General features: G+C 44.5%; 1 protein-coding gene across 2 annotated transcripts; it reads left to right on the top strand.

Moving 5' to 3' along the window:
• Positions 1-403: 403 nt before the first annotated feature.
• kcng3 (potassium voltage-gated channel, subfamily G, member 3) lies at positions 404-19,390 on the top strand. 2 transcript variants are annotated; one of them, XM_039738296.1, is made up of 2 exons: positions 404-2,303; positions 16,466-19,390. In XM_039738296.1, exons 1-2 carry the CDS (start codon positions 1,711-1,713, stop codon positions 17,109-17,111), a joined length of 1,239 nt encoding a protein of 412 aa, XP_039594230.1. In that variant the 5' UTR covers positions 404-1,710; the 3' UTR covers positions 17,112-19,390. The 2 variants fall into 2 exon arrangements, with proteins under 2 accessions (XP_039594230.1, XP_039594229.1); XM_039738295.1 differs by having other exon boundaries at positions 404-2,333.
• The last annotated feature ends 253 nt before the right edge of the window (positions 19,391-19,643 follow it).

The raw sequence follows: 19,643 nt of genomic DNA, 5'->3' as shown, positions 1-19,643 counted from the left end.
TAGCATCTTCAGTTGGAGTCAGATTTATTCCTAAAAGAGATAATTTCTGAAAGGGGATCTCCCTTCAGTAATGCAGGCTACGGGCACCAGACTCCGCATTAATGAAACACGCAGTTCTGGAAAGCCTCGTGTAATGCCTTGCTAAAAAAAAATTCCATGGAAATGTGTGAACGCGTAACATCAGACATTTGATTTAAATACGTTATCAGTTTTATCTGACAATGTGCGCCCCCTTGTGGCGGCGCTTTCTTGTGTACTTGATGCTCACGAATGGCTCCGAGTCGCAGATTTCGGAGTAGGTTGGCGGTGTTTTTTTTCCGGTGGGGGTGATGAGGGTTATCACGGATTTCCGCTTCATTTCTCAAATTATCTTCATTATTTTCACATGATTGATTAAACATGCACGGAGACTCCCTCCCTCTGTCTCCCGGGGAAAAGAGCAGCACGGAGCGGGTCTTAAACACGTTTTTAATTGCAACCAGAAAGCGAGTTATAAGAATTCAAATGAGGCTTTTGACACCAGTGATATAAATCACCACGCAGCGATCAAATAAAAGATGACACCTTGATTAAAACTACCGTGCATTTATCACACATCGACTGGTGTAACTATAGAGACTACCTACTGAATTAGGGCGTAAAGTGCGGAGGAGGCCACATTCGGGGTGTGAGACGTACATTAAAAACACTTACGGTACATATACTGTATATGACTTCCCATGCCCTAAAAGAGGCGGAGATCAATAATGAGACTGCACATTTAGACGCACAAAATGTACAGATGGAAAATCTTGGATTTAGGGCGCTAGACTGAGAAACAAGCTTTGCAGGACTCTGAACGCTGAGATCTGGGAATGCAAAGGTTGAGAACTGGAAAATCAGTTAAGTTACTCGTACATCGAGGTATGGCAGTAAAATCTGGGTGGAGCTGGCACAGAGCGCAGAGGTGGACGATTAGGAGGAGGTGGCTTGATAAATCTAAGGTGGAAGGATCAAGGTGTGCGAGATGCACATGACATACGGGGAACAGAAAGCCCCATGCTGGCAAAGTCAAAAGGCACAGGGCATAGACTGGCCAGATCCTATAGATGGTCTCATGCTAAGGAGTGAAGTACGCAGGGCACAAGACCGACTATTGTAAAGTAACAGGCTCGCCCAACTGAGGAGAAGAGACCGCCGAGGACAGATTTCTCCGTTTTCACTGCCTGCCACCTGAAGCGGATACATTAAGGTCCACTGAGCTCAAATTCCAAAACCTAGAAAATAAAGCATCAATTTTTTTTTCCAACCCGGGCAGCAGAGTGCGCAGACTGGCAAGAGCCATATCTACAAAACCTCGAAGTAGGAGGACCGTGGTGCGCGGGACTATACATCGGAAGAAACCTGGAGTAGCGGGGTTCGCACTGTGGATGCCAGGGGAGCTTCGGTCGCCGAATGTTTCGGTTCTGCCGCCTGCAGATGTGAACCGGGAGGTGTGTCTGATCATGACATCATTCAGCTCTCCTTCCAGATAGAGCGCTGCTGGGGAGCGGAGAAGAGACTGAGCTGCTGCAGCCAGAAAGGAGCCTTCGCTTCCCATCACGGTACCCGCGGGAGCACCTGGACGATGAACCCCCCGGGTTTGTGCCTCGCACTCGGGGACAAAGGGAAGGGGGCACAGAGCCACGCCCGACGTCCACCAGTCCAGCTGGTGAATGCCGTGTCCTAAAGATGAAGTTTGGAAGCGGCACTTGCATCCTAAATGTAGGTGGCACCAAGTATGCCTTCCCAGAAGACGTGATCAAGAACTTCCCGCTGCGGAGGGTGAGTCGGCTCCATAGCTGCGCGTCCGAGCAGGAGGTGCTGGAAGTGTGCGACGACTACGATCGTGAGCGGAACGAATACTTCTTCGACAGACACTCGGGGGCTTTCGGCTGCATCATGCTCTACGTGAAGTACGGCAAGCTACGCTTCGTCCCGCAAATGTGCGAGCTGTCATTCTATAACGAGATGATCTACTGGGGACTGGAGAGCTCGCAGCTCGAGTACTGCTGCCAGCGGCGTCTGGACGACAGGATGTCCGAAACCTACACCTACTTCTCCGAGGAGGACGCTGAGTTGCGGCCAAACGAGCTGGACACTCGGGGCAGCGGCAAGTGGCTGGAGAGAATGCGGAGGACTTTCGAGGAGCCCACGTCCTCAGTGGCCGCGCAGATCCTCGCCTCAGTGTCCGTCATCTTTGTCATCGTGTCCATGGTAGTTTTGTGCGCCAGCACTCTGCCGGACTGGAAAACGGCCGAGAACAACAGCGTAGAGGAGCACAGGTATAGCGACAAATTTGGGGATCCATCCGGGTATTTATTTCTTTCTTACTTTATTTTTACAGTGTCAACTTGTGATCACGGTGTCCGTCCTGCGTGTCGTCTAAGCGGGTCTAAGCGTGTGTGTGTGTGTGTGTGCGCGCGCGTTCTTTATTGTACGTTGCACTCAAGAGTCACAATGTGTCCAAAAGAACGGGCTTTACAACAACGCTAAAGCCAACGAACCGTACGAGCAACAGGCGTGCGCGTCTAGAATGCCTGACCGCTCCTGTCTGCGGGATCCTGCGTTTGTTGAGGTCGGTGCGTCTCCAAGCCGAGGGGATCCCAGCTGAAGGCTCTCGGGAGTTCTTTGGTTGCCCCCACATCAGTTGTAACGCCAAACAGAATATTAGAAAACGCGCTGCCCGATCTGAACGAAGTGTAGGCTTGGACACTGCTGGGACCCCAAACTTGAACAATTTGCATACACGTTTTATATTCATCAAAAAGAATTTTAATTTCAGTTTTAAATAATTATTTTTAAGCGAATTTTTCGCTTAGGAGCCCAGCGTACTTTGAAATAATTACCAATAAGGAAAAAGAGGAGGAGGAGGTTAGGTTAGGAGCATGCAGTGATAAGGTAAACGATATATACAGTATGCGATAAATAAATATAATATGGCTCGCCTGGGATACTAAATATCACCCTGTATAGAGTGTGTGTATATATATACTATATATATGTGTGTGTGCGTATATTTATATATATGTGTGTGTGTGCGTATATTTATATATATGTGTGTGTGCGTATATATTTGTATATATGTGTGTGTATAAGTATATATTTGTATATATGTGTGTGTGTGCGTATATATTTGTATATATGTGTATATGTGTATATATATATATATGTTGTGTATATATACACATACATATATATATACACACACACATGTGTGTGCATATACTGTATATATATATATAGTATGTATACACACACATATATATAGTGTTTGTATATGTGTATATATATATATATTTGTGTATATATATATATATGTGTATATATTATATATTTGTGTATATATATATATATATATTATGTATGTATATTGTGTATATATATGTACGTATACACTCTATAAAGGGTGTAGTATCCCAGGTGCGCCATATTCTGTTGTAAAGGATCATTCATTAAGAAAACAACTACAACTTCATTTGTAGAATTAAGTACACAGTATAAAATTTTAAGTTCATCATCATGTTAATGTGTATATATGTGGTATGTACAGTATAGATCGAGAGGGAGCACCAAGGAGCACCACGATCTGTCACCCTATGTGAAAACAATTACAAAATAGATTTTAAAATGGATTAATTTCGTTATGAATGAATGAATGAATTCATTTAAAGGGTACATTTATGAATTAACCATTACGTATCAAACAAACAAACAAACAGATATGTCAATGTTTTTCTTCTGGGACAGGTTATCTTATCACTTGCTTACCTTAAAAGTTAATCACCTAATGGGAAGCCCTCCTCACCACCAAGTCCCTCTCATAAGTAATTCTGTTCATCCTGCCTACCAGGTATTGGAGTCCTCGTCCCAATTCTAGACTTTAAGTCACTAGCAGTGGGTGACCATTTAAAATACAGCTGGAGATTACGTTCAAGTCATCACAGAATAACATTTTGGATATGAAATTGCTCTGCAGTTTTCTGGGGCAATGTCACCATCGCGCCTTATGGCAGTCACAAACTCCTCTTCATCCTTCAACATGGAGTGAAATTAAAATGGCAGGACTTGCGTATTCTTACCAGCCTCAGGGTGCCACCTAGTGACTGTAACAATAGTCCCCTAGTCGAATCCTTTTCTTAACTGCCCAATCCAGGCCAGGCTTCGGGATGTGGGGGGTGCTGGAGCCTATCCCAACTAGCATAGGGCACAACAGAGGAACACACCCTGGACAGGGTGCCAGTCCATCACAGGTCGTACACACACACACCAAACACACACCAGGGCCAGTTTAGCATCGCCAGTTCACCTAACTTGCACATCTTTGATCGGTGGGAGGAGATCCACGCAGACACGGGATGAACTTGCAGACTCCATACAGGGAGGACCTGGGATGTGAACCCGGGGTCCCTTTACTGTGAGGCAGCAGTACTAATGCTGTGCCATCATTTCACCCTGTTAATCATCTTCCACCGGTGATTTTCATAATGTGGTGCCCATGGATAATTTCCTTGTAGAGCAGAACTTCATCTGCTGGCTTGCAACGGGACTTGTAGACCTATCCTGAACATGGCCCCAGCTGTGCCCTCGTGCCGTTCTGTGTGTGTTTTTGATCTAATTTTGTGTCCCTTATACTTCTGACAGCCTATGAGAACATGAAGTATATAGAGACATTTTTAAAATTCTGATTTCACATTAATAGTGCCTCACAATTCATTTTCCTCTCGGGGAAGGGTCATCCTCAGGACTATTATTTTAAGCAGATGCCCCCTCCCACCGCCCCCTCGTCCACCCCTCACCTACACAGCCTATGCTACATTATAAATCGGTACAATCAGGTGGATCAGTTTTTAGAATCGAAATGTTTGCCGTCATAATCAGTTTATTTTTATGACCACTTGTATCCGTGATGGCTGAGGTGGGCTGCAAGTGAAATGAGTTTGGTATTCTTCATTCTTTTTGTAGGATTGGACTCCGTTTTTGTCTTTTTCTTTTTCTTTTTTTTTCTGGGGATTATTCACAAGCCAGCTGTGAGATAAAAATCCCTGTTTGGATGACTCCTACCAGCTGTGCAGTAACTTGGAACATCTATTCATTTGCGTGTCCATCTGCTTTACTTCATTTCGGCCCTTTTTTTTTTTTTTTCTGGCTCGGTTCTGCTGCGTGCCACTAATTTGACTCCACGTTCCCTCAGTTTTGGGTTGAGCCCCCCTACCCTACCCTACCCTGCCCTGCCTATTTTTCTTTATTTGGCTCATTTCTTTCCAGATGTCTTGGCCCCAATTGGATTCAGCTTTGATTTCATTTGACACGACTTGAAGTCACGCCATTCTGTTCTGCTTGGTTCCATTCTGCACTGTTGAATGTTAGCGTTTCGGAGAGGTGGCAGCTGTTGGGTTTTGTAACAACTGTCGGCCAAAAGCAATCGGTTTTAAAAAGCTCTGAATCCTGGAGTGGTCTATTCGCTTAACTGACCTCCAGTTATGGAATCACTTGTGGCTGCCATGATTGCTTTAACTATATTATCACCATTAAGGAAACCCAGTTAAGCCCCCTTGGGTTTGTGTCCCTTTTTGCTGTGTGAGACAAATTATCCATTTCCTGGCAAATTACTTGCTCTTGTTCATTCATGAATTAAATTCTCAGATCAAAATCTCTTTGGTTTCCCTGGAAAACGTCAAGCAGCATGTGAGAAGAAGGAATTGGTGAATGCAAGGACAATTCTGGGAATGCCAGGCTTTAGACACAGGATGCAAATTTCCTCATTTCAGTGGACAGAGATACAGACAATCCGCTTGAAAACGTCCCAGGTAGGTAATGAACAAGTGACAAGCAGCTGAGCTGGGGTCCTGGCGACAGGGCACTTGGGAGAAAAATGGAAAGGTGCTTAAAGATAGACAGCTCTCCTCACGCACTCTCAAACTCTCAGCGCCATGTGATTAATAATGCAGTAGCCCTCACTCTGCTACTTTAGTCCCGATTCACTGCTGCTTTTGTTTCTGTCTCTTCATCTCAGATTAAATCAGCATTGCTATGAACCACGGCGGCTTCGTCAAGGCTCAACATGGAGCAGGGATCCAGACTCCCAGAAAATTTTTTCTTATATAAATATTGTATATTTTGTGTGAACCCCTCTGGTAAACTGATTAGTGGAATTATTAACCCTTAGTTTAAAAGAAGTAAAGATTCGTGTTCAGACGATCCAAAGACTTGGAACATTTTCATTCAACATAGTCGGGTAGGTAGCTAGCTAGTTATGATTTGAAAGGTGCGATGTAATAAATAGTCAGTCAGTCAGTCAGTCATTACCCGCTATATCCTAACACAGGGTCACGGGGATGTAAGAAATAGTAGAATACAAATTCTCTTTTTATGGTTGCAAAGTAGAACATAAAGAAAGTATTTCACACGTGCAAGAGCCAAAACTGTGCATACAATATAATCTTCTTCTTCTTTCGGCTGCTTCTGTTAGGGGTCACCACAGCAGATCATCTTCTTCTATATCTTCCTATCCTCTATATCTTGTTCTGTCACCCCCATCACCTGCATGCCCCCTCTCTGCACATCCATAAACCTTCTCTTAGACCTTACTCTGTTCCTCTTGACTCACAGCTCTATCCTTAGCACCCTTCTCTCGTTGTACTCAGCATTTCCCGTCTGCACATGTCCAAACCAACGCAATCTTGCTTCTCAGACTTCAGTCTCTAAACCTTCCTACCTGAGCTGACCCTCTAATGTCCTCATTTCTAATCCTGTCCATCCTCATCACACCCAAATCTTAGCATCTTTAACTCTGCCACCTCCAGCTCTGTCTACTGCTTTCTGGTCAGTGCCACCATCTCCAACCCATTTTTTATATATATATATATATATATATATATATTTCTCTTCTGGTTCAACCTGCTTCCTATTCAAACCCGGGCCTGCCCACAGCAGCCCACGTGGCATTTCTCGATTCCTATTCGTCCTCTTCCAAACCCTTCCCCACACTGCCTGTGGCCTCCCATACACCCCCACACCGCTTTTCTCGAGTTCTATTCCACCTTCGGACTACCGCTTTCCCCGCTCCTCTCTCATGACCCCATTGGTGTCACGTCACCGCCCGATATCTAGCCTGACCGCGTGACCTTTAACTTTGGCCATGTCTGTGCCTGGGAGTCTTTTCCATAGCCTGCTACAGGAAGATACTCTCTCGACCATTGCCGTTGGTTTCACTCCTTGCTATTTTCGATATACTGCGACGCTCGTTTCCTAAGCCTTTGTTATAAAATGAACGATAGTATCTTCTCTGCCGACGGGTTTTTGTACAACGTCATCTGTATTCCAGGATCCGGCAACTGCCTGTTCCTATCAGTGGGTTATTTCTTGACACAAACGGTTGACGAAGGCAATGCACTCTCACTACGACATAGGACAGTAGATTTCGTTACATCACATTAGGACAGATTTGGAGACGTTCTTCCTGTTATTCTTTCCAACACAAGTCAAGTTATCACAACAAGTCAGGAGTACTATCAATGAAATTCAAGCTCTTTCCGAGATTAGATCTTTCGACTCATTATCTGTCGTGTGCAGCAAAACACCTATTCACAACTACGTCTTTCAAGAAGTATTTCTTTCTTCTTGATTTCTGAATTCCTTTCTTACCGTTTTGCATTCCTATTCTTACACCGCCGTATGCTATGGTGGGTTGTCCACTAGTATAACAATATAATAATAATAATGAAAGAAAAACATAAAAATCCTTATACCTATTGTCCATTATAAGTGGCTACAGTGAAGACAGACATGACAATAGAAGGCTGATATTATTTGGGGTTTCAATAAAAATTCCCGATTTTAGAAGGTTCAGCAGACCATTAGGGCAGATAACCGCCAAAGATCTGGTTGCCTGCAAATGGCCACACCAGAGCAGGACCATCCTGTGATTTCAGATCTGCTGAACCCTTGGGCAGACACGATGCAATCATCAGTGATGGAACAGTGAGGGACGGGCTCCATGCTGCCAGCTTTAGAGTCAGAGGCCCGCTCCTCACACTTCCTACATGACTGATCATACAGCAAGCCACACAAGCGTCTCGAGAAATGCCCACCAGATTCAACTTTGGCCTGCCTTCTCCCTTCACATTAACCCACAGACAGTGCCCTAGGAATGCCCCGAGCACAAAAGATGACTGAAGAACTGTAAGCCGAGTGCCATTAATGTTCACAGTTGTTGGCGTTTTGCTGTTGGTTTTGTCACTGTACTGTTCTGTTTCCAATTTTTCTTGTTTGTTTATTGTTATTTCCAAATTGAAGTGTGAATTGTCAGTCAGTCCAGAAATGGGAATTGTGTTTCTTTTTCTCATCCATATAGGATACTAATCGAGCCCTAAAAGTGAGTGATTGTTAGCATTAGTGTAAAGCAGCCATTTAGCGGTTCTGACACAGTAAGTCAAAGCAGTTCCTAGACAAATTCAAAAGGTTTAGGTAGAGACAGCACATCGGAACGGGGATTTCGACTGGGAAATGTCCAGCTTTTCTTTGAAGAGACTTAGGGTAAAATGATAAGAATTACCTGCATTAAGGAGTAAGGAGAATGTTCTTGGACATGGTGGCCACCAAGGTCTGAGCAGGACGCAACATAAACAAATTCAGGAATAAGCAAGAGGGGAGGCAACAGAACCTAGAAGGAGAATTGGCCTTCTAAATGAAAAAGGGAGGGTGAACCGGTACTTAAAGTTAGTTAGTTAGTTAGTGCATTGACGTGCGCTTTAATAAACCGGTTATTTACAGAAATGTGGTTTCTAAAATGCCATAAAACCTCTCTTTTTCCTGTTAGAGAAATTGGCATTGCTCTCTGATAACCCTGATTAACTCACGTAGATTTCTTCACAAGAAACCCGGTTATTTGGACCTGTAAACGCTTAACCAGGTTACACCTAAAGATTTGGTTGTCTGGTCTGTGCGGGGGCATTGTACTCTGTTTGTCTGCGCATGTGTTGGCTTTGCACAAACTTTCAGCAGCCATAAGTAGAATTAGGCATCCTCTTTGGGTGCAGATCATAATCCCTAATCCTAACCCTAACAATAGGGTGCAAAATAACCCATCACTGGCACTGGGTAGAAAGCATCCACAAAGATAATCTCCTGAGATAAATCACGTCATGTGATTGCATTATTCCTTCTCCTGGCTAAAATAATCAGTCTCAATTTTTCAAAAATCACTCAATTTATATTGGTGAGCTGAACATACAGTGCTAAACTGAGCAACATAATCTCCGGAGCAATTTCAGGGGTAACACGTTAAAAGTAACTAATAATAATAGTAATAATTCATTTTATTTACAAGGCACTTTAGATTTGTTGTTAACCTCAAAGTGCTACATAAAAAAATTAAACAAAGACACAACAAGATAAAAACAAAGATAAAACAATAATTAGAGGCAATTTTGTTAAAATGTTTTCCTAAATAGAAAAGTCTTTAACTGTTTTTTAAAACAGCCCACAATCTGCTGTGTTCTCAGGTTCTCTGGTGTGGCATTCCAGAGACGTGGAGCAGCAACTGCAAAGGTTCGGTCACACATTGTATGGTTTGGTCATGGGGGCATAGACATATAGAGATAGACGCCACATTCACTGTGTTCCCCAGTCGCCACGATACGTCAGCGCGTCAGCCTTACTGCGAGTGGCAAAAGTGCCATTTAAACTAATACAGGCAGACGTGGAAACCCGGTTTTCTGATGAAAAAACAATAACGTTTAAAACAGTATCGTTTACATACAACTGATTTTGGCGAATCGTTTAAATGCAATTAATTATATCCATTTATACACTAATAATGGCAATTATTAAATAATAATAATAATAATTATTATTATTATTATTAAATAATTCCTCCCATATAAGTAACATTTCTCAGACTGCCTTCTTCCATCTCCAAAACATTTCTAGACTTCGTTCTGTTCTTGCGCAACACTAAAGTATTGGTTAATGCCCGAGTCACCTCACGTATAGATTACTGTAATGCTATTCTATCTGGCATCCCACAAAAATGCATCCATCGCTTACAACTTATTCAAAATTTTGCTGCCAGGATAATAACCTGCTGTTCTAAATCCACTGAACATATCACACCGATTCTCTCTTCACTTCACTGGCTCCCTGTTAACTACAGAATACAATACTAAATACCGCTCTGAACATTTAAAGCTCTCCACAACCTCACTGATCTCCTCCAGACTGACACTCCTCTCACTCACTCAGATCCTCATCTTCAGCTCGACTTTCTGTACCACACATCAGACTCAGTGCTATGGGAGCTCGAGCGTCTCTCATTGTGCTCCTCGACTCGGGAACTCTTCTGGCTCATATCCGTCAGCTCGATTCAATAAGTCATTTTAAAACTGCCCTCAAAACTTATCTTTTCAAACTGGCATACCAATTGTGAATTTTGCATGGTTACTGCCAGTTATCTTTGTTTGTTTGCTAATTATTGCTTTTTGATTTATCATTCTCTTGTTTTCATTTTACTAATGCTGTTTAATTTTATTGTAAGGTGACCCTGAGTGCTAAGATTATAAAACGGGATTTTCTAATGGCCAAATATAACCAAAACAGTTGTTCAGCCTTACCTATGAAATTTAACCCCCTGGGATCTGGTTTTTAGCGTACAGCGCTTTGTACAATCCCAAGCAGCACGTGCGTCAGGCATCTTTATCCACTACTTCACTCCACCCCACTCGCAATATGGCAATATGATGCTGCTGGTCATGCGGTGTCTATTAACTCTATGTCTATGGGGGGTGAAGGCCATAGGTGTTTACAAGACGAAGGTTTCTTGTAGTGGATTGTAATATAAGAAGTTCCTTAAGGTATTGTGGAGCATTTCCATGAATACACTGATGAGTTTGTACTCAATATGGAGGTGAATAGGGAGCCAATGAAGTGACCGAAGGATTGGTGAAATATGCTCATATTTATATGTTCAAACTAACAACTAACGTGTGTTATGAAGTCCGATCACCTTTTAACACAATAAATAACCTAATACATATTTAAATGGATGTACCTGCATTATTTTTTATTCCAGGAGCGCTGGGTGTAAGGCGAGCAGCACACTTTACTGATCTGCCACTCCTTTGCAGAGATCAACTGCGCAACCAAGTAGAAAAAGGTGCGCTGAGTACAATCCAGTACCAGAAACCTATTTTAAAAAGTGTCAGTTTAGCTTTAGTCCACTTGTCTGATATTTTGAAAAGGTGTGATCAGGTGACATAGCGGACAGTGTTCCTACCGCGAATCATCAGTAGCTCAGGTCAGGGTTGTAAAAAGAATACATTCCCATTACCAGGCTGAAGTGATTCAGATGCCATGTTTTGCCTTAATGTGACACAAATCTGATGTTTCCAGGGCCGTGTGGACACTCAAATCGGATCTGAGTCACTTTCATTTGTGGTCATATCCGATTCGTGTCCACGAGACGTGAATGAGAACAGTCAGAACGGAATTCACGTGATTTATTTGCCTGTACGCATGGGCTGAGCTCTGCCGTCCACAGCAGACATTGCAGGAGAGCTACAGATGTGACAACTTCATTGATGGCTCCTTTCATGTACCCACACGTGTCCTGGTGCAGCAGTGCCAGAAAACAGTAAAAGCTGCCCGTCTGGCTTTTCTTTTTGCCTTTTCAATTTGATTATGTACAGCCGGTGAACTGTTTGCCGTCCTCTAGAGCAAAATTCACATATCTGTTAGCGCATTCATTTAATACCACGAGTTGTCTCACAATTAGGACGTTTTTTTTGTTGTTGGTGATGCTAATGACTCGTGCGCAAGTATATCAATGTGCGCATGCGTCACGTTTCGGAGTAGTGAAACATTCGCTTTCCGCTCACGTGAACTTATGAATGCCAACGGTCAAGTTAGGAAAATCCGATCTGAGTAAAAGAATTGAGCAATGTGAACACAAAGCCGTTTCTGGGCATATGAGGTCTAAACAAGCGTCTATGGCGCCCTCTAGTGGTCAGGGCGCATTACTGAACCCCTGTGTAGAAAATCCTCTCTTTTATTTTGTTTAGAGAAATTTGTCCGGACCGGAACACTTTGAAATGTTTATACTGTGCGCCTCAGCAGCGCCTGGAATGTCTGCAGTATGCACAGCACAATCTGTTGCGCAGAAACGGCCCTGAGCGACGCGACAGTTTTTTTTAAATAATGCAGACCTACGAACACTCGGACACAAAGCGAATGTCCGATTGTTTTATATTACTAGGCTGACCCGCCTTTTAAGTTGACCACTTCTTAAGGCAATTCAATATGTAGATCAATTTGGTATTTTATACAAACTCATTAATTTGGTTATATTGCATTTGGGCGGTATTACTTTAATACTCGTAGTTTCTGTTATTTTTGGGATGAAATTTAAACTTTTTTTTCTATATTGAGGTCGCCCTTTTGAACCCCCCTGATATTTACTACGTGGTGAGGCATTTGTACTCCATCAACATTAATTATTTCCAGAGACATAATTTTGTCTATTTTTCCAGCGCATCGTGCACAAAAGCAAGGGAACGATGGGAGCACCAGAACTCTGCTCACATCATGTCGCTTCGTACCGCAAGCTGCAAGAAGTAAGTCTGTGATAAGCGGAATACCGCTACGCTTTCCACTCACGGGACGGAAAGACAATCCCGACCGCTTTTATATAGTAAGAAAGAAGAAGAAGAAGATATCGCACAGTCTGGAGTAGAAAATCATCTTTTACCTGGAAAAACGAAACTACAGATCCCATCGTGCATTGCAAAATGGACGGGGCGTGTGTGAAACTCTGCGTAGCACTCACGGGACAGAAGGACAATCCCAACCGCTTTTATATAGAAGGATGATGATTTTCGCATACTCGCGATGTTCGGTCTTAACATCTGACGACCTACACAGTCCAACACCAACAGCAATGATGATGATACCAATAATAATAATCTTCAAACTGTGGCATAGGGGAGACAGACGTAGTGAAATAAAATGAACCGATCAAACAGGACTGTTGCTCTTGAGTGAATTGCTAAAAGTGGATTTAACCCAAACTAGTATAATCTCCCAAATGGACAAACATTAAAACTTGTGTTAAAACTTAGCAAAAGGTGTCATTTTGCTTAACACCTCACTACATCCATAATGGCTAACACGGTACAACACCCTAGTACTAAAAACAGCAAATTAAGACTACTAATACAGCCCAACTCCTACCTATTTTCTAAAGTGGCACCCATCAAGAGCCTGTTTTTCTTAGACAGCTGTTGCTATAATTTGACATTCTCAAACTGTGAATTTGAGGTCCTAAATACTTTGCTGTCCCCACTCCTGTCTCAATGTGCAGGTCTGGCAGTGATGATTCCTCTCAAAGCAAAGGGAGTGGCAGGGACGCCATTTACAACTTCACCTAGAGCAGCAAAAAATCCTAGAACCGGCTCTGCTCATTTATTTCACAGCACCTGAGGGGATAAACATATTTATAAAACGCAACAAAATGATCGCATTTGTCTGTGCTCCTGGTCATCTTCATATATGGGCTTAGGATGCTGACCAGTTTTTCACACAAAAGAAGAAAAAGTCGTGCAAAAGTCATACGCTGTTTACGCATTACATTTTATAAAGTAAAAAGTGCACTGCAAAAAGTGGAAAATTATGTAGCAAATACCATTAACAGACTGGAGGTTACTAAATGACGGACACACTAGGAATAATGTCCAAAGGTGTTTAGCTCTCTTTTTGCATTATGAGGAGTTTGTTTGTTGGGAGAAAGGTGGGAATAGCAGGTCCTGGTTGTATCTGATGGCAGGAAATGCCAATGAGGACTTCGGGGAGCCATCTTTTTTCTGTATGTTTAAAGACCTGACAAGTGACTTTATTCATGGATGTCCAGATTGTAAGGTAAAATGATGAGAGGACACATTAGAATGAATGAGCGCACTGGGGTCTGAGGTAAACCGGCTACACTGGGGTGGCCAGCGCTTGAACTGGGAAGTGAAGTAACTTGGGGTCTGCTGAGATAAGTGGTTTCACTGAAATCACTGGGCATATTGGAGGGTAAGGTAACAAATAGATAGATAGATAGATAGATAGATAGATAGATAGATAGATAGATAGATAGATAGATAGATAGATAGATAGATAGATAGATAGATACTTTATTAATCCCAAGGGGAAATTCACAAATAGACATTTTTGGACTTGTGGGCTGCACAGTGGTGCAGCAGTTTAGTGAGGCTACCTTACCAAATCAAAGTCCTGGTTTCCAACCCGGGATTGTTCTGTTTGTGTCCTTGTGGGTTTTTCTCAGTGCCCGTGCAATGTGTTAGACTAACTGGTGTAAGCGCCAGATGGGATGGACGGGCATACCTACCAGAAGAGGAGAAGGTTCCTTACCCGCACGGGAGGCCACAAGGGGACAGAAAGGCATCCTGACTGAGAGAGAAAGATGAACGAGCCTTGCCAAGTGGATGGATGGACATCCCAGCCAAAGGAAGAGTTCCTTTACCCAGGCAGGATAGACAAATGTCCCGAACGGTTATATGTATGGCACCTTTCCTAACCGGAATAAACAAGGAAGGGTAGGAAAAGATTCTATCTGAGGTCCATTTAATCCCTCAAGATCCTAGATGGCAGCAGATCTGGATATCAGGTCCTGTTTGTACACCAGTGGGGTATGCTGGGAATTACAGTCTAGTAACACAGCCCTGGCTGGGGTTTGGAGGCACCACAAGAAGGCACTGCAGGGTGGCACTCTCCCTACTATTGGATGTCCGTCTGACCCGGAAGTGCTTCCAACAGGTCCTCAATAAAAGGGACCACTCTTACTTGTCCAGTCAAGTCGGAGCTGGGAGGAAGGAAGGCAACTCTCGACTGGAGGAGCAGCAGTGCGGTGGTGAGACAAGAGAGTATTGGGAAGAGAGAGAGAGAAAGAAAGAGAACCTGTGCTTTGTGCTTAGTGCTTTGTCAACTTTTGAAGGTATTGTGTTGAATAAGCACCCTTTGATTTGAACCTGGGGCTGTATCGTGTTTGGGGCTCGTTGGCACATCCCGTTTCCATCACGCTGGCAACTCCAGCTTTGCTCGAATGACTGAGCATGGGCACGTGTATGGATTAGCTCCTCATCCAGGGCTGGTTGCCCCTGGGATAGACGATGGCTGAATTCTGTAGATGGGTTACAAAATAGATTTAATAGAGGATAGGCTTATTTAGGGCCAGACTTGGAATGAGAGATTGAACCAAGAAGGAGGCAGGCGTGCGTCAACGTGGAAGGACTTATTTTGAGACATCCAGTATCAGTAGGTGACCTGTTTAGTAACAGTTTAGTAACAATGACAGCGTTCAGAATTACTTTGAACTCAGTGGCCAGTACTCTGTTTATGGTGGACCTACCCAGCTGGGACGTCTCGACCCTGGAAAGATTGGGGGTATAGAGAGTGCTTATTCAGGGCATTATCTCCTCCAGAGTGCTAGGTGGCAGTGGCGCCCACAGAACCCAATTCCCAAGGAGGCACTGCTGCCACCTAGCGTTCCGGGGGAGATAATGCCCTGAATAAGCTCTCTCTCCCCACCCAGGCCGGTCCTTCCACGGTCGAGGCGTCCGCCACACTAGTTTTGAATTTCCTGAAGGGTGACCTCCACTTCAGCTGGCTGCCCAATTTAGTTTCACTTGAAATCCAGAAGTAAAACATGACAATGTCACTGTGACCGTTGATTAGGGTTAGATTAGGGTTAGGGTTAGGGTTAGGGTTAGAGCAGAGGAATATTGTTTGTAATCACGTATGGTGTCTAAGCAATAAACGAAGGACAGGTGTCAAGGGGGGCTAAACGTTATTCGTCATTTCCAACAAAACAATCTTATTGTAAGGAGAGCTACAAGAACATAAAAAAATGCAGAAAAAAATGGCTGATGAATGTTTCTTTTGCTGTAAAGCAGCGGCGCAGAGTTGAACTGAGGAGGCGTCCACATACTTAGGGGAGCCGCGTGATGCTGAACTCCAAATTGCCCTCTAGTTACGCTGAGTGACATATCACACTGGCATCATCTGATTCTTGGCAGCATTCCCCGTGCCTCTGGTGAAAGCAACACCACGTTTTTACTTGCGAGAGACTTGGCACGTTAGACGTGACGCTGTCCTCCCAGCCCACACAGAAGCAACTGAAATGCAGCAGGAAAAATGTCAGAGCAGAAGGGTTACTAGTAAGTATTGCATGATCCTTGATCCACCCAACCGAAAAACAACGGCTTATGCCGTTACACCCGAACGAACCTAATATGTCATACAAACATTAGGTCTCTGAGAGTGCCGTGTCTTTGTCCTGCAGTCGACAAGCGTCCTGGTCCTGTTCCTGTTGAGTCTGCTGTCCACTCCACTGGGCTGAATGTATTTGTATGCTGACCTCCTGTCTCTTTCTTTCTCCCACCTTCTCCCACAGGGTGATCGAAGCAGTGTGCATTGGTTGGTTCACGGCAGAGTGCATTGTACGCTTCATTGTGTCCAAGGACAAGTGTGAGTTTGTGCGTCGGCCCCTGAACATTATTGATTTGCTGGCCATCACCCCCTACTACATTTCAGTGCTGATGTCGGTGCTGACCGGCGAAAACTCTCAGTTGCAGCGAGCTGGAGTCACCCTGCGAGTGCTCCGCATGATGAGAATCTTCTGGGTGATAAAGCTGGCACGGCACTTCCTTGGCCTGCAGACCCTGGGGCTGACACTGAAGCGCTGCTACCGTGAGATGGTCATGCTGCTGGTCTTCATCTGTGTGGCTATGGCCATATTTGGCGCCCTGTCTCAGCTTCTGGAGCACGGGTTGGACCTAGAGATGAGCAATGAGGACTATGCCAGCATCCCGGCGGCCTGCTGGTGGGTTATTATCTCCATGACCACAGTTGGGTATGGAGACATGTACCCCATCACCATGCCAGGAAGGGTGCTGGGGGGTGTTTGTGTGGTCAGTGGTATTGTCCTTCTGGCACTCCCCATTACTTTCATCTACCACAGCTTTGTCCAGTGCTACCACGAACTGAAGTTTCGCTCTGCACGTTGCAGTCGCAGCCTGTCAGCCGAGTTTCTCAACTGACCCGAAGGACTGGGCTTACATGGGGGAAGGAACACTGTGTTGAATGAGCTTGAGATATCCAAAATTCAAGAGGGAAGTGGCAGATTTAGCAGATCGACACAGAGGTAGAGTATGTCTGTTTCTTTCGCCCATCATCTGCAGTCCTTGGTAGCCTACCTGGGGCAGCCGGAACTGTGCTTGCAGCCTCTCTGAGGCCAGCAGCCCAGTATGACATCAGGGCGCAGAACTGGGAGAGGTCAATGGCAAGGAAGGGGCAGAAACGGCTGCCCCGAGGAGGAGCCAGTAATTCAGGGTGCGGGCTGGAGCGAAAGTCTGCTAAATCTGACCCCGCACAAAGCCTTATAACGAGGAAATGGCAGACTTCACGTGCACATCCGCACCGTCTCAGCAAATCGCAACCTGGTTAGCATAGCACTTAAAAAGTATGGCCATTTTCTTGTGACTTTAGATATTCTTTAATTAGGGAAGTCTGTTTTTTGCACTTCATGACACTGCCTGTTTGCTCTAGCTTCTTGGCCGTCTCCATGACTCACTGCTTATATGTCCTGAAAGCAGACCTGGCCTCCTTGGGAGGCAATTTAATGATACCGTCTCTGACAACCATCTGGGACTCTAAAGGCAGCTTGTCCAGCATATGGATGACTTTGCCGCCCGTGTAGTCACTGGGTATCTGTCAGCGCCTGAATATCTGAAGATCAGTAGTGACGGCCAAGGACAATTTGTGTTGAAGATACAGTATATGCAGGTTAAGTAGTAGCGGAAAGTGGAGGCCAACTGCTGACTGTGGAAAGGGTTAACTCCGCCTGTTTGATCCTCCGTACGGATAAAGCTCCTTAAGTATCCCCGGAGGTGTAAATGTTTCTGAAATTAAGATCCACCAGCCTGAGTGTTCAGGTGTTTTGCAGGGCTACCCTCAGATTGGTATGTGGACTCTCAGTAGCATGGGCATTTGTGCCAGGTTTGTCAGGGTGTAAGGCAGGTGTGTGTGTTGTGTGCGGGTGTCCCCGGGCTCTGTGTTATGTTGGTCCATCTGTAACTTCCAGTGGTAAGTGTGCTTCAACTCCGAAGAGGGCATACGCATAATTATGGAGCACTTTGGGGGGGGGGTCTTGTGATTGTGCAACAGTAGGGCTGGCATCAGGTGAGTATGGGCAGCGTAATGAGAGACAAAACAGAGAGAAAAAGGGATTGTGGATCCACCCCGCATATTGTAGTAAGAATATTAGGCAAAATCAAAGTAGTCATATGAGACTGAGCCCGGGTGAGACTGACTGGAAGGTGAAGTAGTTGGGTCTTTTATAGGCAGTGGGCAGGAAGAGGCGGGTCCTTGGTGGAAATAAGGTCAGTAGGAGGGCACAGGCTGGCAGCGGAAGTGGGTAGAGCTCTAGTTTGTTTTCTCTTCTGGTGGTCTGTGAAAAGAGGGGGGAAAGGGCATTAGTGCAGCTCATCAACCCCTGACTCTGCGTCTTAGACCCAAGCACACGTGTGTGACAGCAGGTATTTCACAATGTACGGAAGTAGTAGGATCGTGTGAGCCTGTGCAAGCCTTTCAGGGTCACTGTGAGATTATCTGGGGGTGTGGGTTCTCTTGCCTGTGCTTTCACCTTTGAGCTGTGATTTGGCTGTGTTTGGGTGAGTGTTGGACTGTTTGGGGTCTTTTTTAGAGGTAGCAGGTGAGTTTGGATTAAGCAAGTGAGCGTAAGCTCTTTTGGGTGTACGCATGTAGACAAACTTCAGCACGTCACTGCCAGTTTAAGTATATCCAGGGCGTGGGTTGAGCAGGCAAGTTCAGGAAAGTATGGCATCTGGTCCTTACAGTTGAGGCCTCTAATCCATTCTACCAGATCCAGTGTTACCTTTTGCGTATATGAGAGAGTGAAAGGATAAGTTCATAGTCGCTAAAATGTCAGAGCTGCAGGCCAGTTTCATAGAAGCAGGGGTCATGTTGTCTTATATTTAATGGCTGCCTATTTTTAGAAAGGCAAACAGTCCCTTGGCGTGAGAACTACAGGCAAGTCCCGACTCCATTCTGCTCTCCTCACTGTCTTTCTTCTGAGGGGTACAGGGCTAGAGATTGTGGGTATTCATGAGTGTACAATGGCACAGCTTTGCTTGTTTCACTTTTCTATCACTTGTCTTTATATAAATGCCCAGCTGTCCAGAGTGTGGACCTCTTAGTTTGTCCCCAGGCTGGGCTCTGCTGCACCACAATACTGACCTGTTCTGGATATTTTGTACATTGCAGTTTGTGAATCTAATAAATTTTTTCTTTGCACTTGCCTTTTTGCCCCTTCATTTCCCTGCACAGGTCTCCTACTTAAACACCCAGTGCCAGGGTGGGTCTTTGGTTCATTTTGGACTCTCTGGTCCCTTTTGAAGTGGTCATCACTGATGGTGGATTATACTTTGAAGGGTCTTAATACAAGGGACGTTCAAAACGTTTCTGCATTTTTATATTTTCATTGGAAACGGAGAAGGTGGGAGGAGTAGTGATTGGGCATTAAAAAGTTGGTGGTCGGTGAATAACTGATG

Source organism: Polypterus senegalus, chromosome 16 (genome assembly GCF_016835505.1).
Source record: "Polypterus senegalus isolate Bchr_013 chromosome 16, ASM1683550v1, whole genome shotgun sequence".
NCBI classification, from domain to species: Eukaryota; Metazoa; Chordata; class Cladistia; order Polypteriformes; family Polypteridae; genus Polypterus; species Polypterus senegalus.
Note: the sequence above shows the minus strand (reverse complement) of the source record. Positions and strands in the feature narration are given on the sequence as shown.

What these genes read in the sequence shown, in the direction of transcription:
- kcng3 (XM_039738295.1), top strand. Translation starts at nt 1,711, where the DNA reads ATGAAGTTTGGAAGCGGCACTTGCATCCTAAATGTAGGTGGCACCAAG. An exon ending in AAATTTGGGGATCCATCCGG is followed by an intron (nt 2,334 to 16,465) that starts GTATTTATTTCT and finishes CTTCTCCCACAG; the next exon opens with GGTGATCGAAGCAGTGTGCA.